Source organism: Capsicum annuum, chromosome 1 (genome assembly GCF_002878395.1).
Source record: "Capsicum annuum cultivar UCD-10X-F1 chromosome 1, UCD10Xv1.1, whole genome shotgun sequence".
In the NCBI taxonomy this organism is placed as follows: Eukaryota; Viridiplantae; Streptophyta; class Magnoliopsida; order Solanales; family Solanaceae; genus Capsicum; species Capsicum annuum.
In genome coordinates this window covers 160,922,187-160,945,547 of record NC_061111.1, presented here as the reverse complement: position 1 = coordinate 160,945,547, position 23,361 = coordinate 160,922,187, and the positions used below count along the sequence as shown (strand labels likewise).

Below are 23,361 nucleotides of genomic sequence, written 5' to 3'. Positions count from 1 at the left end.
GTCAATTCTAGTGAATGTTATGTTTACAATATAGAGCCTTCGATATATATAGCACTAATAGGATTAACACAAGTTGATGTAGTAATTAATACTGGGCAATTTATATTAAATTTTAATTACTTAAGATTTTTCAAACTCCTATTTTCTAGACTTCATTATTAATGAAAGAATTGATTATTTTTTCTCTTCTATGTTTTATTCTATTAATTTATTGTGCGTTTGTTCAAAAATCTTATAGCAAATGGTTCGCTTTGATTATGACTGTACTGATTTTTGTGTTTAACTCATTATATTTATGAAATGATGTTATTGTGTAGTTAAGCCTATTTTTGTGTTGATTCTTGTATTTATAAAGTTACACCATCCATTTGATATCTGTAATATTGTTCTTGATGATTTGAATAATTTTCTTCATTTATAAATCTATCATACTCGTAAATTTAATAATTTGCATATGTTTTCTTCATTTATTTGGTATGTAAAATTTATAAATTGTTATTCTTATTCATCTCAATGGATAAAAAATACAAAAAAGCTACAATACAATAAATTCAGAATCAAACTAACACAGTAATACAAAAACTTACAAATTAATTCATAGATTTACATAATACCAAAAAAATTAAGTTCAAGGGGGTAAAAGAACCTTTGCATAGTGTCACGATCGAAACTCGGGACACGCGGTGATGGGTATCTCGAATCCACCAAGGGCCTAAGATAATCCCCTTATCCTTACCTAATGAGCATATTAAAAGAATACAGTGGAAGCCAACCAAAATAGAAAAAAGTAATATTGATAAGTCAAATGAATATTCAAAGAATCAAAATAAAGAATTAACCAAATACTTGTCCACAAAAACCTCTAAAACCAGAAATACCAACTAAGCCTAGACATGCTCCCTACTATGACCAAAAGAATCCAAAAAGAAAAATCCTCAAACCCTACATCATAAAATGATGCAGCATTCAGGGATTATCTGTGGGGAGAGCACTGGCATATAACTTAGGGGAAAGGGAAAAAATAATGAAATTACCAAAATTTGTCATAAACCATATGCACTACGTTCATATGCATATATATATAGAATGCCGATATAGAGACAAGGGTCATGAACATGAGAGTTTAAATCATTAACATGAATTGTGTAGTTCGTTCCATCCTAAAGGCACCTATGGGCTATATGGGTCCAGCTCCCTCTGCTAGAAGGGCCTCAGTGCGTGTTAGCTGGATGAATCGAGGGAAAATCGAGGAAAGAATAAAGGCACCAAGGCTATATCCCTCCCAAAATATATGATGTGTGCACCAAGCACGCAGTCACATAGACCCCTAAAGCCGGAAAACATAAATCCTAGTGTTGATTCCCCTGGGACCTACACATCCATGGTGAGATACATAATTCTCTTTAATCCCAAATTAAAACACTTTGCACATAAACCAACCATTAACCCATGAGTTAGTTATTGAGGCATTTACCATCATTATATCATCATACCAATATGAATGAAAGTTAATTCAACTATACCAAATCAGTCCATATAACTAAATTGAATCTCAATTTACATTTAAAATTTAAAACTAAGGCCATCCAAAACCATATTCATTCATTTATGCTTTAATGCAATGTAACAGGTTTAAAATACAAGTTAAAACATGCAATTATCCATATTTAAAATTTTATAATGTGGGTTGAGGTTAATGCAATTATCAAGTCAAAATTCCATCATTTGTGAAAACCCATGTTCCCATTCCATCTATTAAAATAATACCTCAATTGTGTTCCAAAAACCGTAAATTAAAACATAAATATGCCATTTAAACATGGGTCAAGAAATTCAAGTAAATTCAATCAAAATTCCTCAACCCAATTTCAAACCCATAATTTAAATCACATGAATATCTAATAAATTTATTCCATAACATAGAATTAAAGTTAGGAAAATATAAACATGCCTGAAATATAGAACAATTTGAAGATAATTTGAAGTTTGGAGCTTGGATGTTGAATTCTTTGTAAAACCCTTGAGCATTCTTTAGTTATTAGTTTAAGAGAGAAATAGTAGAATTGATCTTTTAAAACTAAAGGAAAAGAGTAAATTTTATGTTTAAAAGTCATGTAAGGGGTAAAATGACCAAAATCCCCTAGATTTGAGGTGGATTTATGCATACAGTGTTGTTATCCGAGCTTATTCACCTAAACCAAGGTCGAGAGATCGTTAGCTGATACATGACTTGTTAAATTTTACATCCAAGGCCTCAGGATAGTTTTAGAAGCACGAACAGTCTGTGGAGTTATGATGTCATGGGGAACAAAATCCTAGTGCTTATATCATATTGATCAACAGACTAACTCTACAACAATCGTTACTATTACTATTATTGCTACAAACCTTCCCCTTTTTACACAATTTTCAATTATATCAGTAATATCTTGATAGATTTTTGCCCTATTCCTCGTGTGTTCGACCCCAACCTGATTTTCTTCTATATTTGATTCATTTCACATTTATACTTTCTCAAAGGTGTAATTTGGGTGACATAAAATTTTAACCAAGTAGCATATATGATTTTTTCTCAAAAATCCAATAATTTTTTAAATGAGTCATTCAAAAATTATTGAAAACAATTTTCTCTCAAAAATTTGACATTGTCATTGAGTCTGAAATGTCAAAAATAGCCTAGTAGCATATATTATTTACTTATGTCGAGCCACGAACAAATTTTGATGATTTATTCAAAAACTTTTATAGTTGCATTTTAGCTGGTTTACTGAATCTGGTGCAGGTTTAAAACCTTCGTCGCAAATGTGGGCCACCCTTGACCATGAACACTGAGGAGGAAATCCCCTTCATCGTGATCTTAAGGTTGTGGCTACAATTACAAAGGGTAATTAACTAGGTCAGGTCAGTCCCTTCTTTGCGAATGCAATCAGGTTATCGCCAATACGAGGTTTAGGTGATAGACCTTAGCTAAAGTGAAGCCTTGACCATGAGAGAGAAGTCCAAATTAATTGGCCATTCAAAGTTGACACTCACAAATACTAAGTATTGACCGCATTTATGAGGCAGTGTTCACTAAATAGTATAAAATCCTCAAAAATCATGAATTTCATCATTTTAGTCCTCAATCTTCAGATTTTTTCTTAGGTTTTCTTCACCATTTGATCTTGGGTAAGCTCCAAAACCTTATGTAATTATTTTTTTTATTGATTATATCAGCAAAAAAAATTTTAAATCATGATTTCAAAATAAGAATTTGGGATTTTCAACAGTTAAATTTAAAAAGAGGTTTTCTTCAATTTGAACACATTTTCACATGGTTTTCTCTTGTAGAATTCTATAACGTTTAAAAATATATTTTGAAAATAAAATTTCTATTTTACCCCTTTTATTTCAAACCTATTTTCAAATTTATTTTGGTCTTGACCTAAATATGGGCAATATGGACATTATTAGCTTTCTTTTAATGAGTAGATGCTACCTATGAATGTTTTAGTTGATTCTAAGTCCGTTCATAAAGGTAAGGTTGTATGTTGAAGCACCTTTGGTCAAAATTTTTTCGTTTCGACATAGGTGATGTCTTAAATTCTTTTTGATTAAGCTGGGTTGTTAATAAATAGGTAAAGAAAGCTACATGCAAGGGAAATAACTATGGACTGTCTATTTTGATATATTTTTTACTTTTGTATGCTCTTATGGGGGCTTATATTCTATTATGGTTGTTTGTGATATCTGTTATTATTCATTGCCCATATGGGACCTTTATTTAACATCATTCGCCTTATTAGTGCATTTGAATGTGTTTATTCTAGGTATGATGCCCATGCAGGGATTTATTTTTCTAATATAGGCCTTATTTGAGCATTGTTTGGCTTTTATTTTTCTAATATAGGCCTTATTTGAGCATTGTTTGGCTTTATCATGATAAAAATATCAAGTTTGGGCTTGATATAATATTAATGATACTTATATACATATTTATTTTGATGGTACCTAATTGGAGTTGATGATAATGAATTATGGACATATTGAGTTGATTTTTAGGCTCAATTATATATATGTGTGTTGGATGGATTGGATATTATCATATTAAGTTGATTGTGAGAATTACATCCTAATTCCATATATATAAATTCATGAGATACTAGTACCCCTGAGAACACTATTTTAGAAAGAAAATGAGACACTATTATGAAAACCTCCTTCATAAACATGAGCTAGAAAGGTGAGTTGAGATTGAGATAAGAGATACAGTATATGAGTTGCGAACGCTCTAGGGGTCCTACCTAGTAGCTACAAGCTTGGTGGGTATATGTTGAACGTCATGTGATGGCTTTCCTTGTTCACCACATTCACATTGCATTGCATTGCATTTACACATGCATCTTGCATTGCATTGCTTGTTTTCGTTTTCTATGTATTTATAGATTAAAACTGTTAGTGGAGACGATGTGAGCTATCATTTTTTACTTTTCTGCTTGCAGGTAACGTGTTCATTATATATTTTACTTATCTTATTTTCTATTTTTCTCTGTCGTCCTATGATACCTACTGAATACAAGTGAATTGTACTCACCCTATTGTGCCATTTCAGTGCAGATCCTAGTACGAGCACTATGCAAGGAGGCTGAGTTCGTATGTGAGAATGTGACAAGATATTGGCATAATCTAGGCGTCCCTTATTGCAGTGTTCATAGTAACAACGAGATGGGTCGTTACATCTGAAAGTTAAATAAATCGATCTCAGGAGGTAAGAACACATAAATAATTTTTTAAATAAATCAAATTTAGGTCCATTTTTGTAATAATAAAGAAAATAGTTACTGACCACAAAAGGTAGGTAATTTTGCTGAAAACTGAGTTCAAAAAATCAACCTTCTAAGAACAATACCTGATTTAAAAAAAAAAAAAGCAAAGCATTTAACTTAACCGGCCTCCTTAGGTCTGTTTTTGGATTTCAAATCTCAAAACAAAATTAGAAATAGCTAGCTCTATTAATTTTATGTTGCTTTTATTAAACCAATCTAAGGAGGTTATTTTTTGGTGAAAATTGATTTGACTTTATTTTTTGAAAAACAACCTTTTGAGGTTATTAGGAGGTCAGTATTATTAATAAAATAGAGATCTATACTTCTTATCACCATTTGGACGAACCCTCTTTCACTTGTCTCTCCCTCTTCCCTCCTTCGCTACCCAACCACCACACTCCGACATCCAATATCTTGCATATTATCGGAGAACATCAAGAATCTTAACATATATGGAATAAATTTATTTTCTAAAAAACTAATAATATAAATGCTAAGCCTTGCCTAGTCTCCTCGCATCGTGTAGCACCATCTATTTCAATTATGTGGCTCAGATAAGAACAACAAAATGCAAATTTAATTAAAAAAATATTTATCTATTGAGATGATGTACAAATTCCTAACTATTCTATAGAATTTGTGAAATATAACCTAGTTAAGCTCCTTGTTCTAAAGAAGCCAAACTAATTGTTTGGTTTCCTCCTTGTGCATTGATGGTAGCATCGAGACACGGACTGAGATGTCACATTTTGATAAATATTAGATATTGTTAAGAAAAATGATTTTCGGGATACTCAAGTAAGGTGAAACTCATATCTAGCCTTAGATCAAAATTGTAGAGTATAAAAAAGGGTTAAAGGTAGGTAAAATGATGGGTTACCAAGAAGTAAATGTGGAGACAAACTATCTTCTTACTATCAAGCTTAGTGTGGATGAGAACATTTGACATTATCCTTTGAGGTTCATCATTAAAGACAAGAGATATCTATTGAATCTCAACAAGGTCATTATCAAACACATCAAGAGAGAGACAAATCATTGTAACAATTTTCTGGTAAATAAAGGAGACAAATATATTGAAGATTTGATATTGGGGGAAATAAAATATATAATTTCCTTCTCCTGGCGGACCTATGCGGTGTTATTTTTAAAAAAATTAAAGACTACTTTAATTTTTTGTGTTTAAAAAAAACAAGAACCCTCGAAAACATGGTGAAACTATCAATTAAATACCTAAACCGTGTGGATATTCTATTACCTTTTTGAAATTAAACTTTTTGTATTATTTAATCCTTAAACTACGTACGGCCCCATTGCCCCCAAACTTTATTGTCAAGATTATATTGATTTTTGTGTTTAATATTTTGTGTCTATTATGATGATGCTAATTCATAGTTAAGTGTATTTTTCCATGAATTTTTATATCTATGAATTTTTATTGTCATTTCTTATATTTATTAAATTATCTTGATATTTTTCATAGGTTTTCTTCATTTATAAAGTTATCATATTTGTAAAGTTTGTATTATGAACTGATTTTTTTTTATCTATTATGTATATAAAATTTTCAACTTTTTATATTTGTTGATGTCATTAGATCAAAATGGAACAAAAATAAAAAAAAAATCTACACCAAAACAATAGTCAAAACTAGTACAAATATCCACTAAAAATTAGATTAAAACAATAGCATAAATTGCACTTAGGCTGCAAAAAAATTGGATCAAAATAATTTATTGTAAGACCCCATAAAGTCCTAATCCATTTCAGTCCTATATAGCATACCAAAGAGGTCCCATACTTAGAAAAAATTTCATCGAAGTGTTAAGACTTAGTCTCCTTGTTGTCCTTAATATTTTGATGGTCTCATTTTCAATCTTTCTGGCCTTAGATTGTCGATTTTTAAATTGAATCATGATCAGGGTTATCTATAGGTCATCTCTGGTAAGTTTTGAAATTTTTGAACATTATTTGAGACATATTTGGATAACCAAAACTGTGAGCCAACGCAGTCAGAACGTATCGCGTTGGCGATCGTGTCGTCACCATTGACGCGACGCATCAGCAATCGCATCGACACGGTGTGGTGCTTGTCGTGTCACTGGGCATGTGTTTGTTTATTAAATTATGGGTTTGTGGGGGTAGTTGAGTCATTTTTCCCTTACATTATTCATCCATAACACGACATTAAGCCTCCCAAAAGGCAAATTCACTCATTATTTCATAAAATTCTCTCCAGAGTAAACCCTAGGTTCATTAAAGTTCAGGTCCAATCTCAGGAATTCACCAACAATTCTCACAAATTCAGGTATGTAAAATGTTCATCCATGGGTCCTTTCCACACATGGATTTCAAGAATCTAATTTTAAATTTAAAGTTGTGATTTCTACAAGTTATTGTGATTTTTAATCATGAATCCCCATGAATCTTTATTCTATATCATGTTTACATGAAATTGTTGTTGTTATTAAATCCCACAAGTCGGAATAATGTTGTTCGCTTATTTAAATCTTAATTAGTCTAATTGATATTGAAAACATGTTATTACTACAAGCTTTAAACTATTTCTATTCTTAGCTTAAATTACGAATATCAAGTATTTGATGAAATGCCTACAAGAATAAATTTTGAATAAATGCTTTCACATTATGTCCTCAAAGTTTTAGTACTATTTTTGCATTATTGCTATGGAGTCCTGGGGGCTATGAATACCTAAAAACATAGTTGTTTACTTAGTCTCAGTATCTTTAGAAATGTTCTACATATGTTATGAGCATTATCAGTTTAGTCATTTATCATAATCAATTAAATATAAAATAGTTCAGTATCCCGAGTAAGTTCAGTTGGGAGTAGGACTTAGCATAGAGGAAGTGCAGGGATGGTGGCTTCCCCTTCAATTAGGCAGAGTCATTAGTAGCAGTCCCTGTACTCCAGAACTAAGTAGCCAACGTAGGATATGAGGAGTCACCCATCAGCTCAGGCTTGAATACCTCTTAGGGGTTACCCGTCAGTTTATGCTTGACACCTTAGTCCTTTGGGATAGCATATTAGTTGATCCACACAGCCAGTGTTAGTACCCATGGCATGGTACTGACACCCCTCCAACTGGGGTCACAAGTTGGACCCCAATTTGCTCATTGGGGGCATGTTGGTTGGATGATAGATCCCACTATCTTAGTCTAGTAATCAACTCAGCAATTCAGTTTTAGTTTTGTTTGAACATAGCATATAGATATAAATTATTCACTTATCAGTATTTAGTATCTCAATTTACAAATTATATTCAGAACATGTTTTATGCTAGGTTATGCATTTTTAGTCCCTACAGATTTCATGCATTCTATTCAGTATTTCATGCTCTATATTTAGTTAGTTATTACTCATGCACATGAACCCATGCATATTAGCCTAACCTAATTTAGCATACCAGTATATTCAAAGTACTAATCACATACTTGTTTCTTGCGCTATGATATCTAATATCATAGGTGTGGATGCTCAGGTCCCTGATCGGGCATAGACATACCTGATTATCAGTTGTAGAAGTGGTGAGTTCTTATACTTCAAGGACATTATTTCTTTATCTTAGCTTACTTTATCAGTTTCAGTATTTTTTATTCAGTCAAAGTTAGTTGGGGGTTGTCCCATTAGCTCTACAATCAGTTAGTAGAGGCTTTTCAGACTAGTACAGATAGTTAGTCAGTCTTTACTTTTTCAGTTGTTATTACCAGTTTTATTAGTATTTTCAGTATTTTTTTTACAGACATTATCAGAACTATGATTTAAGACCTTATGGGATTCTTCAGTTAAATTTTGCATATGATCGTTTGTTACTAATTTTACTCTGTGCTCATAGCAGGTACCAGCTCATGGGTTAACTTTTGGTCTCTTGGGACAATAAGCGCTGTGTGGAACCCAGGTTGTACTCTCGGGGTATTGCAAACTTAGTATCAGATTCTATGATTTTAAAGTGTTCTAGGGAGTCCTAAAGCCACATTAAGTAGAGTCTTGTGATGGGTGTGAGACGTTCCACCCTTATGGAAAAGTGGCTGCAAGACATTTTAAGAAAAGTTTTCTTTCTTTCAGTGATCATGTCATGCGACTGAGTATGAGATCGTGTTAAACTCTCTGTATAATATATTCTTCCTTTGGCTTACAGAACATGCCTCTTTGAAAGACAAACAAAAGAATAAATTTAAACTAGCTAACACCTCCACCCATTCAGCTAGATCCCCTGAATGAGCATGTGTATCATGCAGAGTTCAGAGCTACATTCACTACTCTAGCTCACTCTATAGTGGCTCAAAATATCCGTCCAGCTGCTTTTTTGGCTAACCCAGTGGCCAATACTACCATATCTAGGATTTGGGACTTTATTCGAATGAATCCTCTTCTATTTTTTCGATCAAAATCTGAAGAGGATCCATAAAAATTCCTAGATATAGTACAGAAGGTAACAGACATTATGGGGTCACTTCTAGGGAGAGTTCTGAATTGGTTGCTTACCAACTATAGGATATAGCCCATACTTAGTTTAAGTAGTAAAAGAGGATAGATATGCAGACGTAGGGCCTATTGAGTGGGAGGATTTTTCTACGACCTTCTTACATAGATGCTTTCTGTTGGAGTTGAGGGAAGCCAAAGTGTTAGATTTCATCAACTTAAGGTAGGGAAGTTCATCTACTTGAGGTAGGAAACATGAGTGTGAAAGAGTATATCCTTAAGTTTACTCAGTTATCTAAGTATGCTCCTCATGTGGTGGCTAATAACATACCTAGGATGAGCAAGTTTGTATCTGGGTATCTTATAGTATGGTCAAGAAGTGTAGAGCTTTAATTTTAATTTAAGAGATAGACATATCTAGTCTTCTGGTCCATACTCACTAGATTGAGGAGCAGAAGCTTAGGGAGAAAGAAAGAGAGAGAACAAGAGGGCTAGAAAAGGTATCTGTAATTTTACTTAGCCAAAGTCAGAGGGTGGAAACCATCCTTAGTTTTGATAGAAATCTTCAGCTCCTGCCCAGTCTTTAGCTAGTTCTCCTGTGCCAAAGTTCAATAATTACAATCGAGATAGAGCACCAGGCTCTAAGTCCTAAGACAGTATAAATAGTGGTCGCACAAATTCTCTTTGCTAGAAATATAAAAGAAACCACCAGGGTGAGTGTAGAGTTGGTAATGATGTATTATTTGGGTTTGGCAAGCCAGGCCATTGGATCAGGGAGCATCGGGTAGTTGCTTAGAAAGAAAAGGATTTGCACAAACAGGGCTAATCCCATCAGTCATCAGCTCCAGCCAGCTGCCTTACTCAGTAGGGCGCCGCATCCAATGCTACCAATGGTCGACGTCAAAACAGGCTTTATCCACTTCAGTCTCGACAAGATCAGGAAAGTTCTCCTGATGTGGTTACTGGAATATTGTAAGTCTTTCATTTACATATTTATGTTTTACTAGATCCTGGAGCATCTCTTTCTTTGGTAAACCCTTATATAGCTGTCAACTTTGGAGTCTATCCTAAAATCTTAGTAGATCTTTCCTCAGTATCTACCCCAGTGGGTAAGTCTATCATAGCCTGACGGGTATACAGGAACTGCCCGGTTACAATGTCTCATAAATTTACTTTAGTAGACCTTATAGAGTTATAGATTATACACTTTGACGTCATTGTCAACATGGATTGGCTCCATTCATGCTATACTTCAGTGTATTGTAGAAACAAAGTAGTTTATTTTTAGTTTCCAAATGAACTAGTCCTTGAATAGAGGGTAGTACTACAACTTTTATGGTTATCTTGTTTAGTACCTTAGAGCGAGGAAAATGATATCCAAGGGGTGCATTTATCATCTTGTCCAAGTCAAAGACTATAATTCTGAGACTCCTAATCTTGAGTCAATTTCAGTAGTGAGAGAATTTCCAGATATGTTCCCTGAAGATCTTCCCAGAGTTTCTCCCGAAAGGAAAATTGACTTAGGAATAGACCTTCTTCCAGATATCCAACCTATATATTCCTCCACACAGAATGGCTCCAGCCTAACTCAAAGAGTTAAAAGAACAGTTAAAGGATCTCCTAGATATGGGATTTATCAGGCCCAATATTTCCCTGTGAGGCGCACCAGTCTTGTTCGTGTGTAAGAAAGATAGTTCTCGTAGAATGTTTATTAACTATCGTTAGTTAAACAAAGTCACAATCAAGAACAAATAGCCACTTCCCAAAATCAATGACTTGTTCTACCAACTTCAAGGTGCCAATTATTTTTCTAAGATAGACCCTCAGATATGCCTATTATTACCTCAGAGTCAGAGAATGTGACATTCTAAAAACTGCTTTCAAAACCAGGTATGGTCACTTCGAGTTTCTAGTCATGTCCTTTGGTCACACAAATGCCCAAGCAGCCTTTATGGACTTTATAAATCGAGTGTTAAAGTAGTACTTAGAAATGTTCATTATAGTCTTTAATGATGACATTCTTGTCTACTCCCATAACAAAAATGATCATGTAAACCACCTCAGAATAGTATTGCGGACTCTTAGAGCCTATTAGTTGTTCGCTAAATTCAGTAAATGTGAATTTTGGCTAAGATCAGTAGCTTTCCTTGTCCATATTATTTCCGGTGATGGAATTAGAGTTGATCTTCAAAAGATTGAAGTGGTGAGAAACTGGCCTAGACCTATGTCTCTATCAGATATCAAGAGTTTCTTAGGTTTAGTTGGCTATTAATGGTGGTTTATTAAAGGGTTTTCGTCTATTGCATCCCCCATGTCTAGATTGACTGAAAAGAAATTTAAGTTTCAGTGGTAAGATTCTTGTGAGAAGAGTTCAGGAGTTGAAGAATCAACTCACCTTAGCCCTAGTTTTCACATTACTAATGGTTTAAATGAGTTTTTTGTATGCTGTTATGCTTCTAGAGTTGGGTTGGGGTGTGTTTTGATGAAAAGAGGTAAGGTTATATCCTATGCCTCTAGACAACTTAAGAAAAGAATTACCCCATCCATGATCTTGAGCCAGCAGCTATTGTGTTTGCCTTAAAAATTTAGAGGCACTATTTGTATGGGGTGCATGTTGATTTGTTTACAGACCACAAAATCTTACAGTATATGTTTTCGCAGAAGGACTTGAATTTGTGTCAAAGGAGATGGTTAGAATTATTGAAAGATTATGATATAAGTGTTTTGTATCACCCGGACAAGGCCAATGTAGTTGCAGATTCCCTAAGTAGATTGTCTATGGGTATTGTTGCTAATGTTGAGGATGGTAAGAAGAAGTTAGTTTAGGAAGTTCATCAGCTTGCTAGACTAGGTGTCCATTTGGTTGACTCGCTTAGGGGTAGTGTTTGGGTACATAAAAGTTCAAAATCTTCTTTAGTTTCCAAGGTAAAGGAAAAGAAGGACAGGGATCCCAGTTTAGTTAAAATGAAAAAGTCAGTCAGAGACAAGAAAGTAGAAGTTTTCTCCCAAGGGGAGATAGTGTGTTGCGTTGCCAGGGTAGGCTCTGTGTGCCATATATAGATGACATGAGACAATGAATTCTTAGTGAAGTGCATATTATGCGTTACTCTATTCATCCAAGGGCCACTAAGATGTACCGTGACTTACGGGAAGTCTATTGGTGGAGTGGGATAAAGAGGGACATTGCAGAGATTGTAGTTAAGTTCTCTACTTGTCAGCAGGTGAAGATTGAGCACCAAAAGACTAGTGGTTCTATGCAGGAGATATTATTCCCACATGGAAGTGGGAAGAAGTGAACATGGGCTTCGTGATGGGTTTGTCGTATACTCGTCGTCAGCACGATTCGATTTGGGTCATTGTAGATAGGATGACCAAGTTTGCCTATTTCTTAACGGTCCATACTTCCTATTCAGCCGAGGATTATGTCAAACTCTATATCTAAGATTTGGTTAGGTTACATAGTATCCCGTTGTCCATTATTTCAAATAGAGGTACGTAGTTTACCTCTCACTTTTGGAAAGCCTTCCAAAAGGGCTTGGTACCCAAGTCTACCTTAGTACAACCTTTCACCCTCAGACAGATGGTCAAGCAGAAAAGATCATTCAAACTTTAGAGGATATGTTGAGAGTGCGTGTCATTGACTTTAAATGCCGTTGGGATGACCACTTACCTTTGATTGAGTTTGCGTATAGTAACATCTATCATTCCAGTATTCAGATGGCTCCGTTTGAGGCTCTTTATGGGAGGAAATATAGATCTTTGATTGGTTGTTTTGAAGTAGGTGAGGCCACAGTGGTGGGGCTTGAATTGGTGGTTGATGCTTTAGAGAAAGTATAGTTGATCATGGAAAGGCTTAAGATAGCCCAGAGCCGACAGAAATCATATACAGATGTGAGAAGGAAAGATCTTGAATTTAAGATTAGCGACTTTATGCATTTGAAAATGTCTCCCAAGAAGGGAGTAAAGAGGTTTGGTAAGAAAGGGAAGCTTAGTCCCTGATATGATAGTCCTTATAGGATTTTGAGTCATTTCGGAAAGATAGCCTATAAACTTGAGTTGCCTGCAGACTTAGCATCAGTACACCTAGTGTTTTATGTATCCTTACTAAAGAAGTACATAGGTGACCTAGCAGTTATAGTCCACATAGAGAGTGTAGATGTTCAGAATAGTCTCTCTTACGAAAAATTCCTAGTCGAAATCCTCGATAGACAGTCTCATAGACTAAGAAAGAAGGAAGTTCCTTGGTCAAAGTTCTTCGGTGGAACCAGTCCGTTGAGGGAGCCACTTTGGAAGTAGAAGCAAACATGTGAACCAAGTACCCTCATCTCTTCTCCACAAACTCGGACTCATATTAGGGTAACAGTCTTCCTTAGATTTACTCTGTTCCATGCCTAGTTTCAGCTGCACATCATTCTCATATAATTCATGCATTCATAAATCAATTCAGTCATGTGTCATGTCTCAAGATTCAGTTATGTTTCAGTTATGCACGTCAATATAGTCGCAGTACCTCAGTGTCTTTCATCCTAATCAGCCTCATTTGATGACGAATATTCCCAAGCGGGAGATATTGTAAGACCCCGTAAAGTACTAGTCCATTTCTGTCCTATATAGCATACCGAAAGAGGTCCCTGACATAGAAAAAATTTTAGATAAGTGTTAAGACTTAGTCTCATTGTTAGCCTCGATATTTTGATGGTCATATTTTTTATCTTTCCGGCCTTAGATTGTCGATTTTTAAATTGATTCATGCTCAGGGTTATCTATAGGTAATCTTAGGTGGGTTTTAGAATTTTTGAACCTCACTTGAGACATGTTTGGATGACCAAAACAGTGAGTCAATGCGATTAGGATGCGTCCCATTGGCCTTCGCATCGTCACCGTGGACACAGCGCATCGACAATCATGTCGACACCATCAATGCGATGTGTCACCTATCTTGTCATTGGGCACATTTTTGTTTATTAAATTACAAGTTTGAGGGGGCAGTTGAGTCATTTTCCCTTTACATTATTCAGCCATAACATTAAATTAAGCCTTCCAAAAGGCAAATTCACTGATTATTTCATAAAATTCTCTCAAGAGCAAACCCTAGGTTCATCAAAGTTCAAGTCCAATCTTAAGAATTCACCAACAATTCTCACAAATTCAAAAATCAAGGTATGCTAAATGTTCATCCATTGTTCGCTTCCACCCATGGAATCCAAGAATCTAATTTTAAATTTAAAGTTGTGATTTTTACAATTGTGATTTTTAACCATGAATTGATTTTATACCATGTTTACATGAAATTGTTGTTGTTATTAAATTCGACACGTTTGAATAATATTGTTCTCTGATTTAAATCATAATTAGTGTTGTTGGTGTTTTAAACATGTTATAACAAGCTTTAAACTATTCCTATGCTTAGCTTAAACTACGAATATCAAGTGTTTGATTAAATTCCTACACGAATGAATTTTGAATAAATTCTTTCACATTATGACCTCAAAGATTTAGTATTATTTGGCTATTATTGCTATCGAGTTCTGGGGCTTATGAATACCCTAAAATATAGTTGTTTACATAGTCTCAGTATCTTTAGAATAGTTCTATATATTTTATGAGCATTATCAGTTCAGTCAGTTATCATAATCAGTTAAACATAGAACAGTTCAGTATCCCGAGTCAGTTTGATTGGGAGTAGGATTTAGCACCGAGTGAGTGCAGGGATGGCGGCTTCCCCGTTAGTTAGGAAGAGTCGTTAGTAGAAGTCTCTGTACTCCAAAACTGCATAGCCAACGTAGGATATGAGGAGTCACCTGTTAGTTCAAGATTGACTACCTCTCAAGGGTCACCCATTAGTTTAATATTGACTACTTCTCAGGGGTAACCCATCAGTTTAGGCTTGACACCCTTAGTCCTTCAAGACAAAATATTAGTGGAATCACACAACTAGTGTTAATACCCGTAGCACGGTACTGACACACATCCAACTGGGTCATAGGTTGGACCCCAATTTTCTCATTGGGACATGTCGGTTAGATCATAGCTCCCACAGTCTCAGTTTAGTAATCAGCTTAGTAATTCAATTTCAGTATTGCTTGACCATAGCATACAGATATAAGTTATTCACTTATCAGTATTCAGTATCTCGGTTTACGGATTATATTCATAATATGTTTTATTCTTGATTATGCATTCTCAATCTTTACAGATTTTATGCATTCTATTCAGTACTTCATAATATACATTCAGTCACTTATTACTCATGCACATAAACCCATGCATATCAGCCTAAGCTAATTTAGCATACTAGTACATTCAAAGTACTAATCGCATACTCGTTTCTTACGCTATAATGTCAGATATCATAGGTTCGGACGCTCAGTTCCCTGATCGCGTATAGACATACTAGATTATCAGCTATAGCAGTGGTGAGTCCCCATAATTCGAGGACATGATTTATTTACCTTAGTTTACTTTATCAATTTTTGTATTTTCTATATAGTAGGAGTTAGTTGGAGGTTTTTCCCATCAGCTCCACAGTCAGTTAGTAGAGGCTTTTCAGACTAGTACAGACAGTTAGTAAATCTTTAATTTTTCGATTGTTATTGTCAGCCTTTTTATCAGTATTTTTCATATTTCTTATAAACATTATCAGAAATATGATTTAAAACCTTATGGCCTTCCTCAGTTCAATTCATCATATGATATTTTGTTATTAGTTATGCTCAGTGCCCACAGAAGGTACCAGCTCGTGGGTTAGCTTGTGTTCTCTTGAAACTGTAAGCACCGTATAGTGCGCAGGGTGTACTCTCGGGGTGTTACATTCATGAATTTAAATAATATGAAAAAAATTAAGTTCAAGGATTATCGGACCTTTACATAAATTAGGAAATTAATAATATGTAAGAAATAAATTTAGAAGGATAACAAAACTCTTGCATAATTTAGATAAGAAATAGTCTTCAGTACAGATTTTCAGCTAACTTCAACATTTCAATGATAAATTAATATACTTTAGCTAACAAATTCCACTTAACTTCTTTGACCTTTAATAGCCATAGTACAACTCTCTTTTCACAATGATTTGATTTATGTCAATTATCTCTCCAATCCATTTTTGTCAAAAATGCGTACATGAAATGTCATCTTTCCATCATAATTGAAAAGCAAAAGCTCACCTCCTTCAAAATGTTGTTCCATCATAAAGTTCTTCCAGCCACCATGAAAGAACATCCCATCTTCATTCTGCACCAGTTCTACGTTCCAATACTTTCCGCAAGACCCTACCAAAAATGCTATCTCTATTGCTTCTTCTGTTATATGCTTCACAAAATCAGATGGAATTCTCTATAACCAAAGAAAATAAAGAATAAAAATAATTATCATGAGTTTGAGTTTCATCACCATTTATCAACGTAATATAATTTTCACATATTTAATGCAAGTAAACAGTTAGAATACATAGGTAGGTGCCGAATATAGATCTAAAAATATTAAATTTAAGTGTTCGTTGGTGCATTATTGATTTAAGTTAAGTATCAACTCGAGCAGTCAACAAAAATAACCATGCATACTTAATTCAAAATCTAAAATATTGTACAACAACGTATAAAAAACATTGTTGTAGATCTGTTTAATCTCTAGATAGTAAAATAGTTAATAAAAGATTTGACTCTTAATAATTTAAGTTGAGTTAAAATTTCAAATCTACCTATCAACAAAGATATTTGCACATTTAATTCATGAGAAAGATCAGCCAAGAAAATGTTACAAGCACGTTGTTTGAAATCTAAGTAAATAAATGAAATAATTTACTCTCTGGCAATTTAAATTTGTGAATAAGATTGTAGATCTAAAGTGTTAAATGAAAGCCTTATAAATAAATGTTTGGTGTCTGGATTATTTGATAAGATTTATAGACATAAAATTAAAAGTAAAAATAGTTGACTCTTAGTTATTTAATTGTTAATTCTAATTTCACCTCTGTCCTTAAACATAGATATTTGGACATCTGTAATCCATGAGTAAGATGAATAATATCAACAAGCATGAAAGGCAGCATGTTGTCTAGATAAAAAGAATAAATTAAAGTGTTTCCCCAACAATTTAAATTTCTAAATAATATTTGAAGATCTAAAATATTTAATTGAAAATGTTCACTCTTGATAAAATGTGATGATCATAAATTAATATTAAATGGAGATTAAATGGAGCTGGAGCTAATTATCAACTATTTATGGGAGTCAAGTTACCACCCCATCAACAAAGATATTTATATATATGTAATTCCTGAGTAAACTCAAGCAAATACAAAAGTGCATGTTATCGGTATAGATCTAGAATAAATAAATGAAAATGGTCTATATGAAAATTTAATTTTATCAAAAAATAGATGTAAAAGCAAAAATAAAGTATTAATAGAAATTTAGTAATAGAGGATTTAACATTACCAGTTCTTCAATTTCCGGATCAAACAAAATCTTGTAGAAGCAAAGGCTATCATCTCCCTTACTGTTTCTCATTCTCACTGTTTTCTTTGTCAATTCTAGTGAATGTTATGTTTACAATATAGAGCCTTCGATATATATAGCACTAATAGGATTAACACAAGTTGATGTAGTAATTAATACTGGGCAATTTATATTAAATTTTAATTACTTAAGATTTTTCAAACTCCTATTTTCTAGACTTCATTATTAATGAAAGAATTGATTATTTTTTCTCTTCTATGTTTTATTCTATTAATTTATTGTGCGTTTGTTCAAAAATCTTATAGCAAATGGTTCGCTTTGATTATGACTGTACTGATTTTTGTGTTTAACTCATTATATTTATGAAATGATGTTATTGTGTAGTTAAGCCTATTTTTGTATTGATTCTTGTATTTATAAAGTTACACCATCCATTTGATATCTGTAATATTGTTCTTGATGATTTGAATAATTTTCTTCATTTATAAATCTATCATACTCGTAAATTTAATAATTTGCATATGTTTTCTTCATTTATTTGGTATGTAAAATTTATAAATTGTTATTCTTATTCATCTCAATGGATAAAAAATACAAAAAAAGCTACAATACAATAAATTCAGAATCAAACTAACACAGTAATACAAAAACTTACAAATTAATTCATAGATTTACATAATACCAAAAAAATTAAGTTCAAGGGGGTAAAAGAACCTTTGCATAGTGTCACGATCGAAACTCGGGACACGCGGTGATGGGTATCTCGAATCCACCAAGGGCCTAAGATAATCCCCTTATCCTTACCTAATGAGCATATTAAAAGAATACAGTGGAAGCCAACCAAAATAGAAAAAAGTAATATTGATAAGTCAAATGAATATTCAAAGAATCAAAATAAAGAATTAACCAAATACTTGTCCACAAAAACCTCTAAAACCAGAAATACCAACTAAGCCTAGACATGCTCCCTACTATGACCAAAAGAATCCAAAAAGAAAAATCCTCAAACCCTACATCATAAAATGATGCAGCATTCAGGGATTATCTGTGGGGAGAGCACTGGCATATAACTTAGGGGAAAGGGAAAAAATAATGAAATTACCAAAATTTGTCATAAACCATATGCACTACGTTCATATGCATATATATATAGAATGCCGATATAGAGACAAGGGTCATGAACATGAGAGTTTAAATCATTAACATGAATTGTGTAGTTCGTTCCATCCTAAAGGCACCTATGGGCTATATGGGTCCAGCTCCCTCTGCTAGAAGGGCCTCAGTGCGTGTTAGCTGGATGAATCGAGGGAAAATCGAGGAAAGAATAAAGGCACCAAGGCTATATCCCTCCCAAAATATATGATGTGTGCACCAAGCACGCAGTCACATAGACCCCTAAAGCCGGAAAACATAAATCCTAGTGTTGATTCCCCTGGGACCTACACATCCATGGTGAGATACATAATTCTCTTTAATCCCAAATTAAAACACTTTGCACATAAACCAACCATTAACCCATGAGTTAGTTATTGAGGCATTTACCATCATTATATCATCATACCAATATGAATGAAAGTTAATTCAACTATACCAAATCAGTCCATATAACTAAATTGAATCTCAATTTACATTTAAAATTTAAAACTAAGGCCATCCAAAACCATATTCATTCATTTATGCTTTAATGCAATGTAACAGGTTTAAAATACAAGTTAAAACATGCAATTATCCATATTTAAAATTTTATAATGTGGGTTGAGGTTAATGCAATTATCAAGTCAAAATTCCATCATTTGTGAAAACCCATGTTCCCATTCCATCTATTAAAATAATACCTCAATTGTGTTCCAAAAACCGTAAATTAAAACATAAATATGCCATTTAAACATGGGTCAAGAAATTCAAGTAAATTCAATCAAAATTCCTCAACCCAATTTCAAACCCATAATTTAAATCACATGAATATCTAATAAATTTATTCCATAACATAGAATTAAAGTTAGGAAAATATAAACATGCCTGAAATATAGAACAATTTGAAGATAATTTGAAGTTTGGAGCTTGGATGTTGAATTCTTTGTAAAACCCTTGAGCATTCTTTAGTTATTAGTTTAAGAGAGAAATAGTAGAATTGATCTTTTAAAACTAAAGGAAAAGAGTAAATTTTATGTTTAAAAGTCATGTAAGGGGTAAAATGACCAAAATCCCCTAGATTTGAGGTGGATTTATGCATACAGTGTTGTTATCCGAGCTTATTCACCTAAACCAAGGTCGAGAGATCGTTAGCTGATACATGACTTGTTAAATTTTACATCCAAGGCCTCAGGATAGTTTTAGAAGCACGAACAGTCTGTGGAGTTATGATGTCATGGGGAACAAAATCCTAGTGCTTATATCATATTGATCAACAGACTAACTCTACAACAATCGTTACTATTACTATTATTGCTACAAACCTTCCCCTTTTTACACAATTTTCAATTATATCAGTAATATCTTGATAGATTTTTGCCCTATTCCTCGTGTGTTCGACCCCAACCTGATTTTCTTCTATATTTGATTCATTTCACATTTATACTTTCTCAAAGGTGTAATTTGGGTGACATAAAATTTTAACCAAGTAGCATATATGATTTTTTCTCAAAAATCCAATAATTTTTTAAATGAGTCATTCAAAAATTATTGAAAACAATTTTCTCTCAAAAATTTGACATTGTCATTGAGTCTGAAATGTCAAAAATAGCCTAGTAGCATATATTATTTACTTATGTCGAGCCACGAACAAATTTTGATGATTTATTCAAAAACTTTTATAGTTGCATTTTAGCTGGTTTACTGAATCTGGTGCAGGTTTAAAACCTTCGTCGCAAATGTGGGCCACCCTTGACCATGAACACTGAGGAGGAAATCCCCTTCATCGTGATCTTAAGGTTGTGGCTACAATTACAAAGGGTAATTAACTAGGTCAGGTCAGTCCCTTCTTTGCGAATGCAATCAGGTTATCGCCAATACGAGGTTTAGGTGATAGACCTTAGCTAAAGTGAAGCCTTGACCATGAGAGAGAAGTCCAAATTAATTGGCCATTCAAAGTTGACACTCACAAATACTAAGTATTGACCGCATTTATGAGGCAGTGTTCACTAAATAGTATAAAATCCTCAAAAATCATGAATTTCATCATTTTAGTCCTCAATCTTCAGATTTTTTCTTAGGTTTTCTTCACCATTTGATCTTGGGTAAGCTCCAAAACCTTATGTAATTATTTTTTTTATTGATTATATCAGCAAAAAAAATTTTAAATCATGATTTCAAAATAAGAATTTGGGATTTTCAACAGTTAAATTTAAAAAGAGGTTTTCTTCAATTTGAACACATTTTCACATGGTTTTCTCTTGTAGAATTCTATAACGTTTAAAAATATATTTTGAAAATAAAATTTCTATTTTACCCCTTTTATTTCAAACCTATTTTCAAATTTATTTTGGTCTTGACCTAAATATGGGCAATATGGACATTATTAGCTTTCTTTTAATGAGTAGATGCTACCTATGAATGTTTTAGTTGATTCTAAGTCCGTTCATAAAGGTAAGGTTGTATGTTGAAGCACCTTTGGTCAAAATTTTTTCGTTTCGACATAGGTGATGTCTTAAATTCTTTTTGATTAAGCTGGGTTGTTAATAAATAGGTAAAGAAAGCTACATGCAAGGGAAATAACTATGGACTGTCTATTTTGATATATTTTTTACTTTTGTATGCTCTTATGGGGGCTTATATTCTATTATGGTTGTTTGTGATATCTGTTATTATTCATTGCCCATATGGGACCTTTATTTAACATCATTCGCCTTATTAGTGCATTTGAATGTGTTTATTCTAGGTATGATGCCCATGCAGGGATTTATTTTTCTAATATAGGCCTTATTTGAGCATTGTTTGGCTTTTATTTTTCTAATATAGGCCTTATTTGAGCATTGTTTGGCTTTATCATGATAAAAATATCAAGTTTGGGCTTGATATAATATTAATGATACTTATATACATATTTATTTTGATGGTACCTAATTGGAGTTGATGATAATGAATTATGGACATATTGAGTTGATTTTTAGGCTCAATTATATATATGTGTGTTGGATGGATTGGATATTATCATATTAAGTTGATTGTGAGAATTACATCCTAATTCCATATATATAAATTCATGAGATACTAGTACCCCTGAGAACACTATTTTAGAAAGAAAATGAGACACTATTATGAAAACCTCCTTCATAAACATGAGCTAGAAAGGTGAGTTGAGATTGAGATAAGAGATACAGTATATGAGTTGCGAACGCTCTAGGGGTCCTACCTAGTAGCTACAAGCTTGGTGGGTATATGTTGAACGTCATGTGATGGCTTTCCTTGTTCACCACATTCACATTGCATTGCATTGCATTTACACATGCATCTTGCATTGCATTGCTTGTTTTCGTTTTCTATGTATTTATAGATTAAAACTGTTAGTGGAGACGATGTGAGCTATCATTTTTTACTTTTCTGCTTGCAGGTAACGTGTTCATTATATATTTTACTTATCTTATTTTCTATTTTTCTCTGTCGTCCTATGATACCTACTGAATACAAGTGAATTGTACTCACCCTATTGTGCCATTTCAGTGCAGATCCTAGTACGAGCACTATGCAAGGAGGCTGAGTTCGTATGTGAGAATGTGACAAGATATTGGCATAATCTAGGCGTCCCTTATTGCAGTGTTCATAGTAACAACGAGATGGGTCGTTACATCTGAAAGTTAAATAAATCGATCTCAGGAGGTAAGAACACATAAATAATTTTTTAAATAAATCAAATTTAGGTCCATTTTTGTAATAATAAAGAAAATAGTTACTGACCACAAAAGGTAGGTAATTTTGCTGAAAACTGAGTTCAAAAAATCAACCTTCTAAGAACAATACCTGATTTAAAAAAAAAAAAAGCAAAGCATTTAACTTAACCGGCCTCCTTAGGTCTGTTTTTGGATTTCAAATCTCAAAACAAAATTAGAAATAGCTAGCTCTATTAATTTTATGTTGCTTTTATTAAACCAATCTAAGGAGGTTATTTTTTGGTGAAAATTGATTTGACTTTATTTTTTGAAAAACAACCTTTTGAGGTTATTAGGAGGTCAGTATTATTAATAAAATAGAGATCTATACTTCTTATCACCATTTGGACGAACCCTCTTTCACTTGTCTCTCCCTCTTCCCTCCTTCGCTACCCAACCACCACACTCCGACATCCAATATCTTGCATATTATCGGAGAACATCAAGAATCTTAACATATATGGAATAAATTTATTTTCTAAAAAACTAATAATATAAATGCTAAGCCTTGCCTAGTCTCCTCGCATCGTGTAGCACCATCTATTTCAATTATGTGGCTCAGATAAGAACAACAAAATGCAAATTTAATTAAAAAAATATTTATCTATTGAGATGATGTACAAATTCCTAACTATTCTATAGAATTTGTGAAATATAACCTAGTTAAGCTCCTTGTTCTAAAGAAGCCAAACTAATTGTTTGGTTTCCTCCTTGTGCATTGATGGTAGCATCGAGACACGGACTGAGATGTCACATTTTGATAAATATTAGATATTGTTAAGAAAAATG

General features: G+C 33.4%; 1 protein-coding gene across 1 annotated transcript; it reads right to left on the bottom strand.

Moving 5' to 3' along the window:
* Positions 1 to 16,275: 16,275 nt before the first annotated feature.
* LOC107856832 (putative B3 domain-containing protein Os04g0347400) lies at positions 16,276 to 17,774 on the bottom strand. Its single transcript, XM_016701811.2, has 2 exons — positions 17,687 to 17,774; positions 16,276 to 16,583 (listed from the first exon to the last, which is right to left on the bottom strand). The coding sequence occupies exons 1-2, from the start codon at positions 17,756 to 17,758 to the stop codon at positions 16,335 to 16,337; spliced, it is 321 nt and encodes a 106-aa protein (XP_016557297.1). The 5' UTR covers positions 17,759 to 17,774; the 3' UTR covers positions 16,276 to 16,334.
* Positions 17,775 to 23,361: the final 5,587 nt, after the last annotated feature.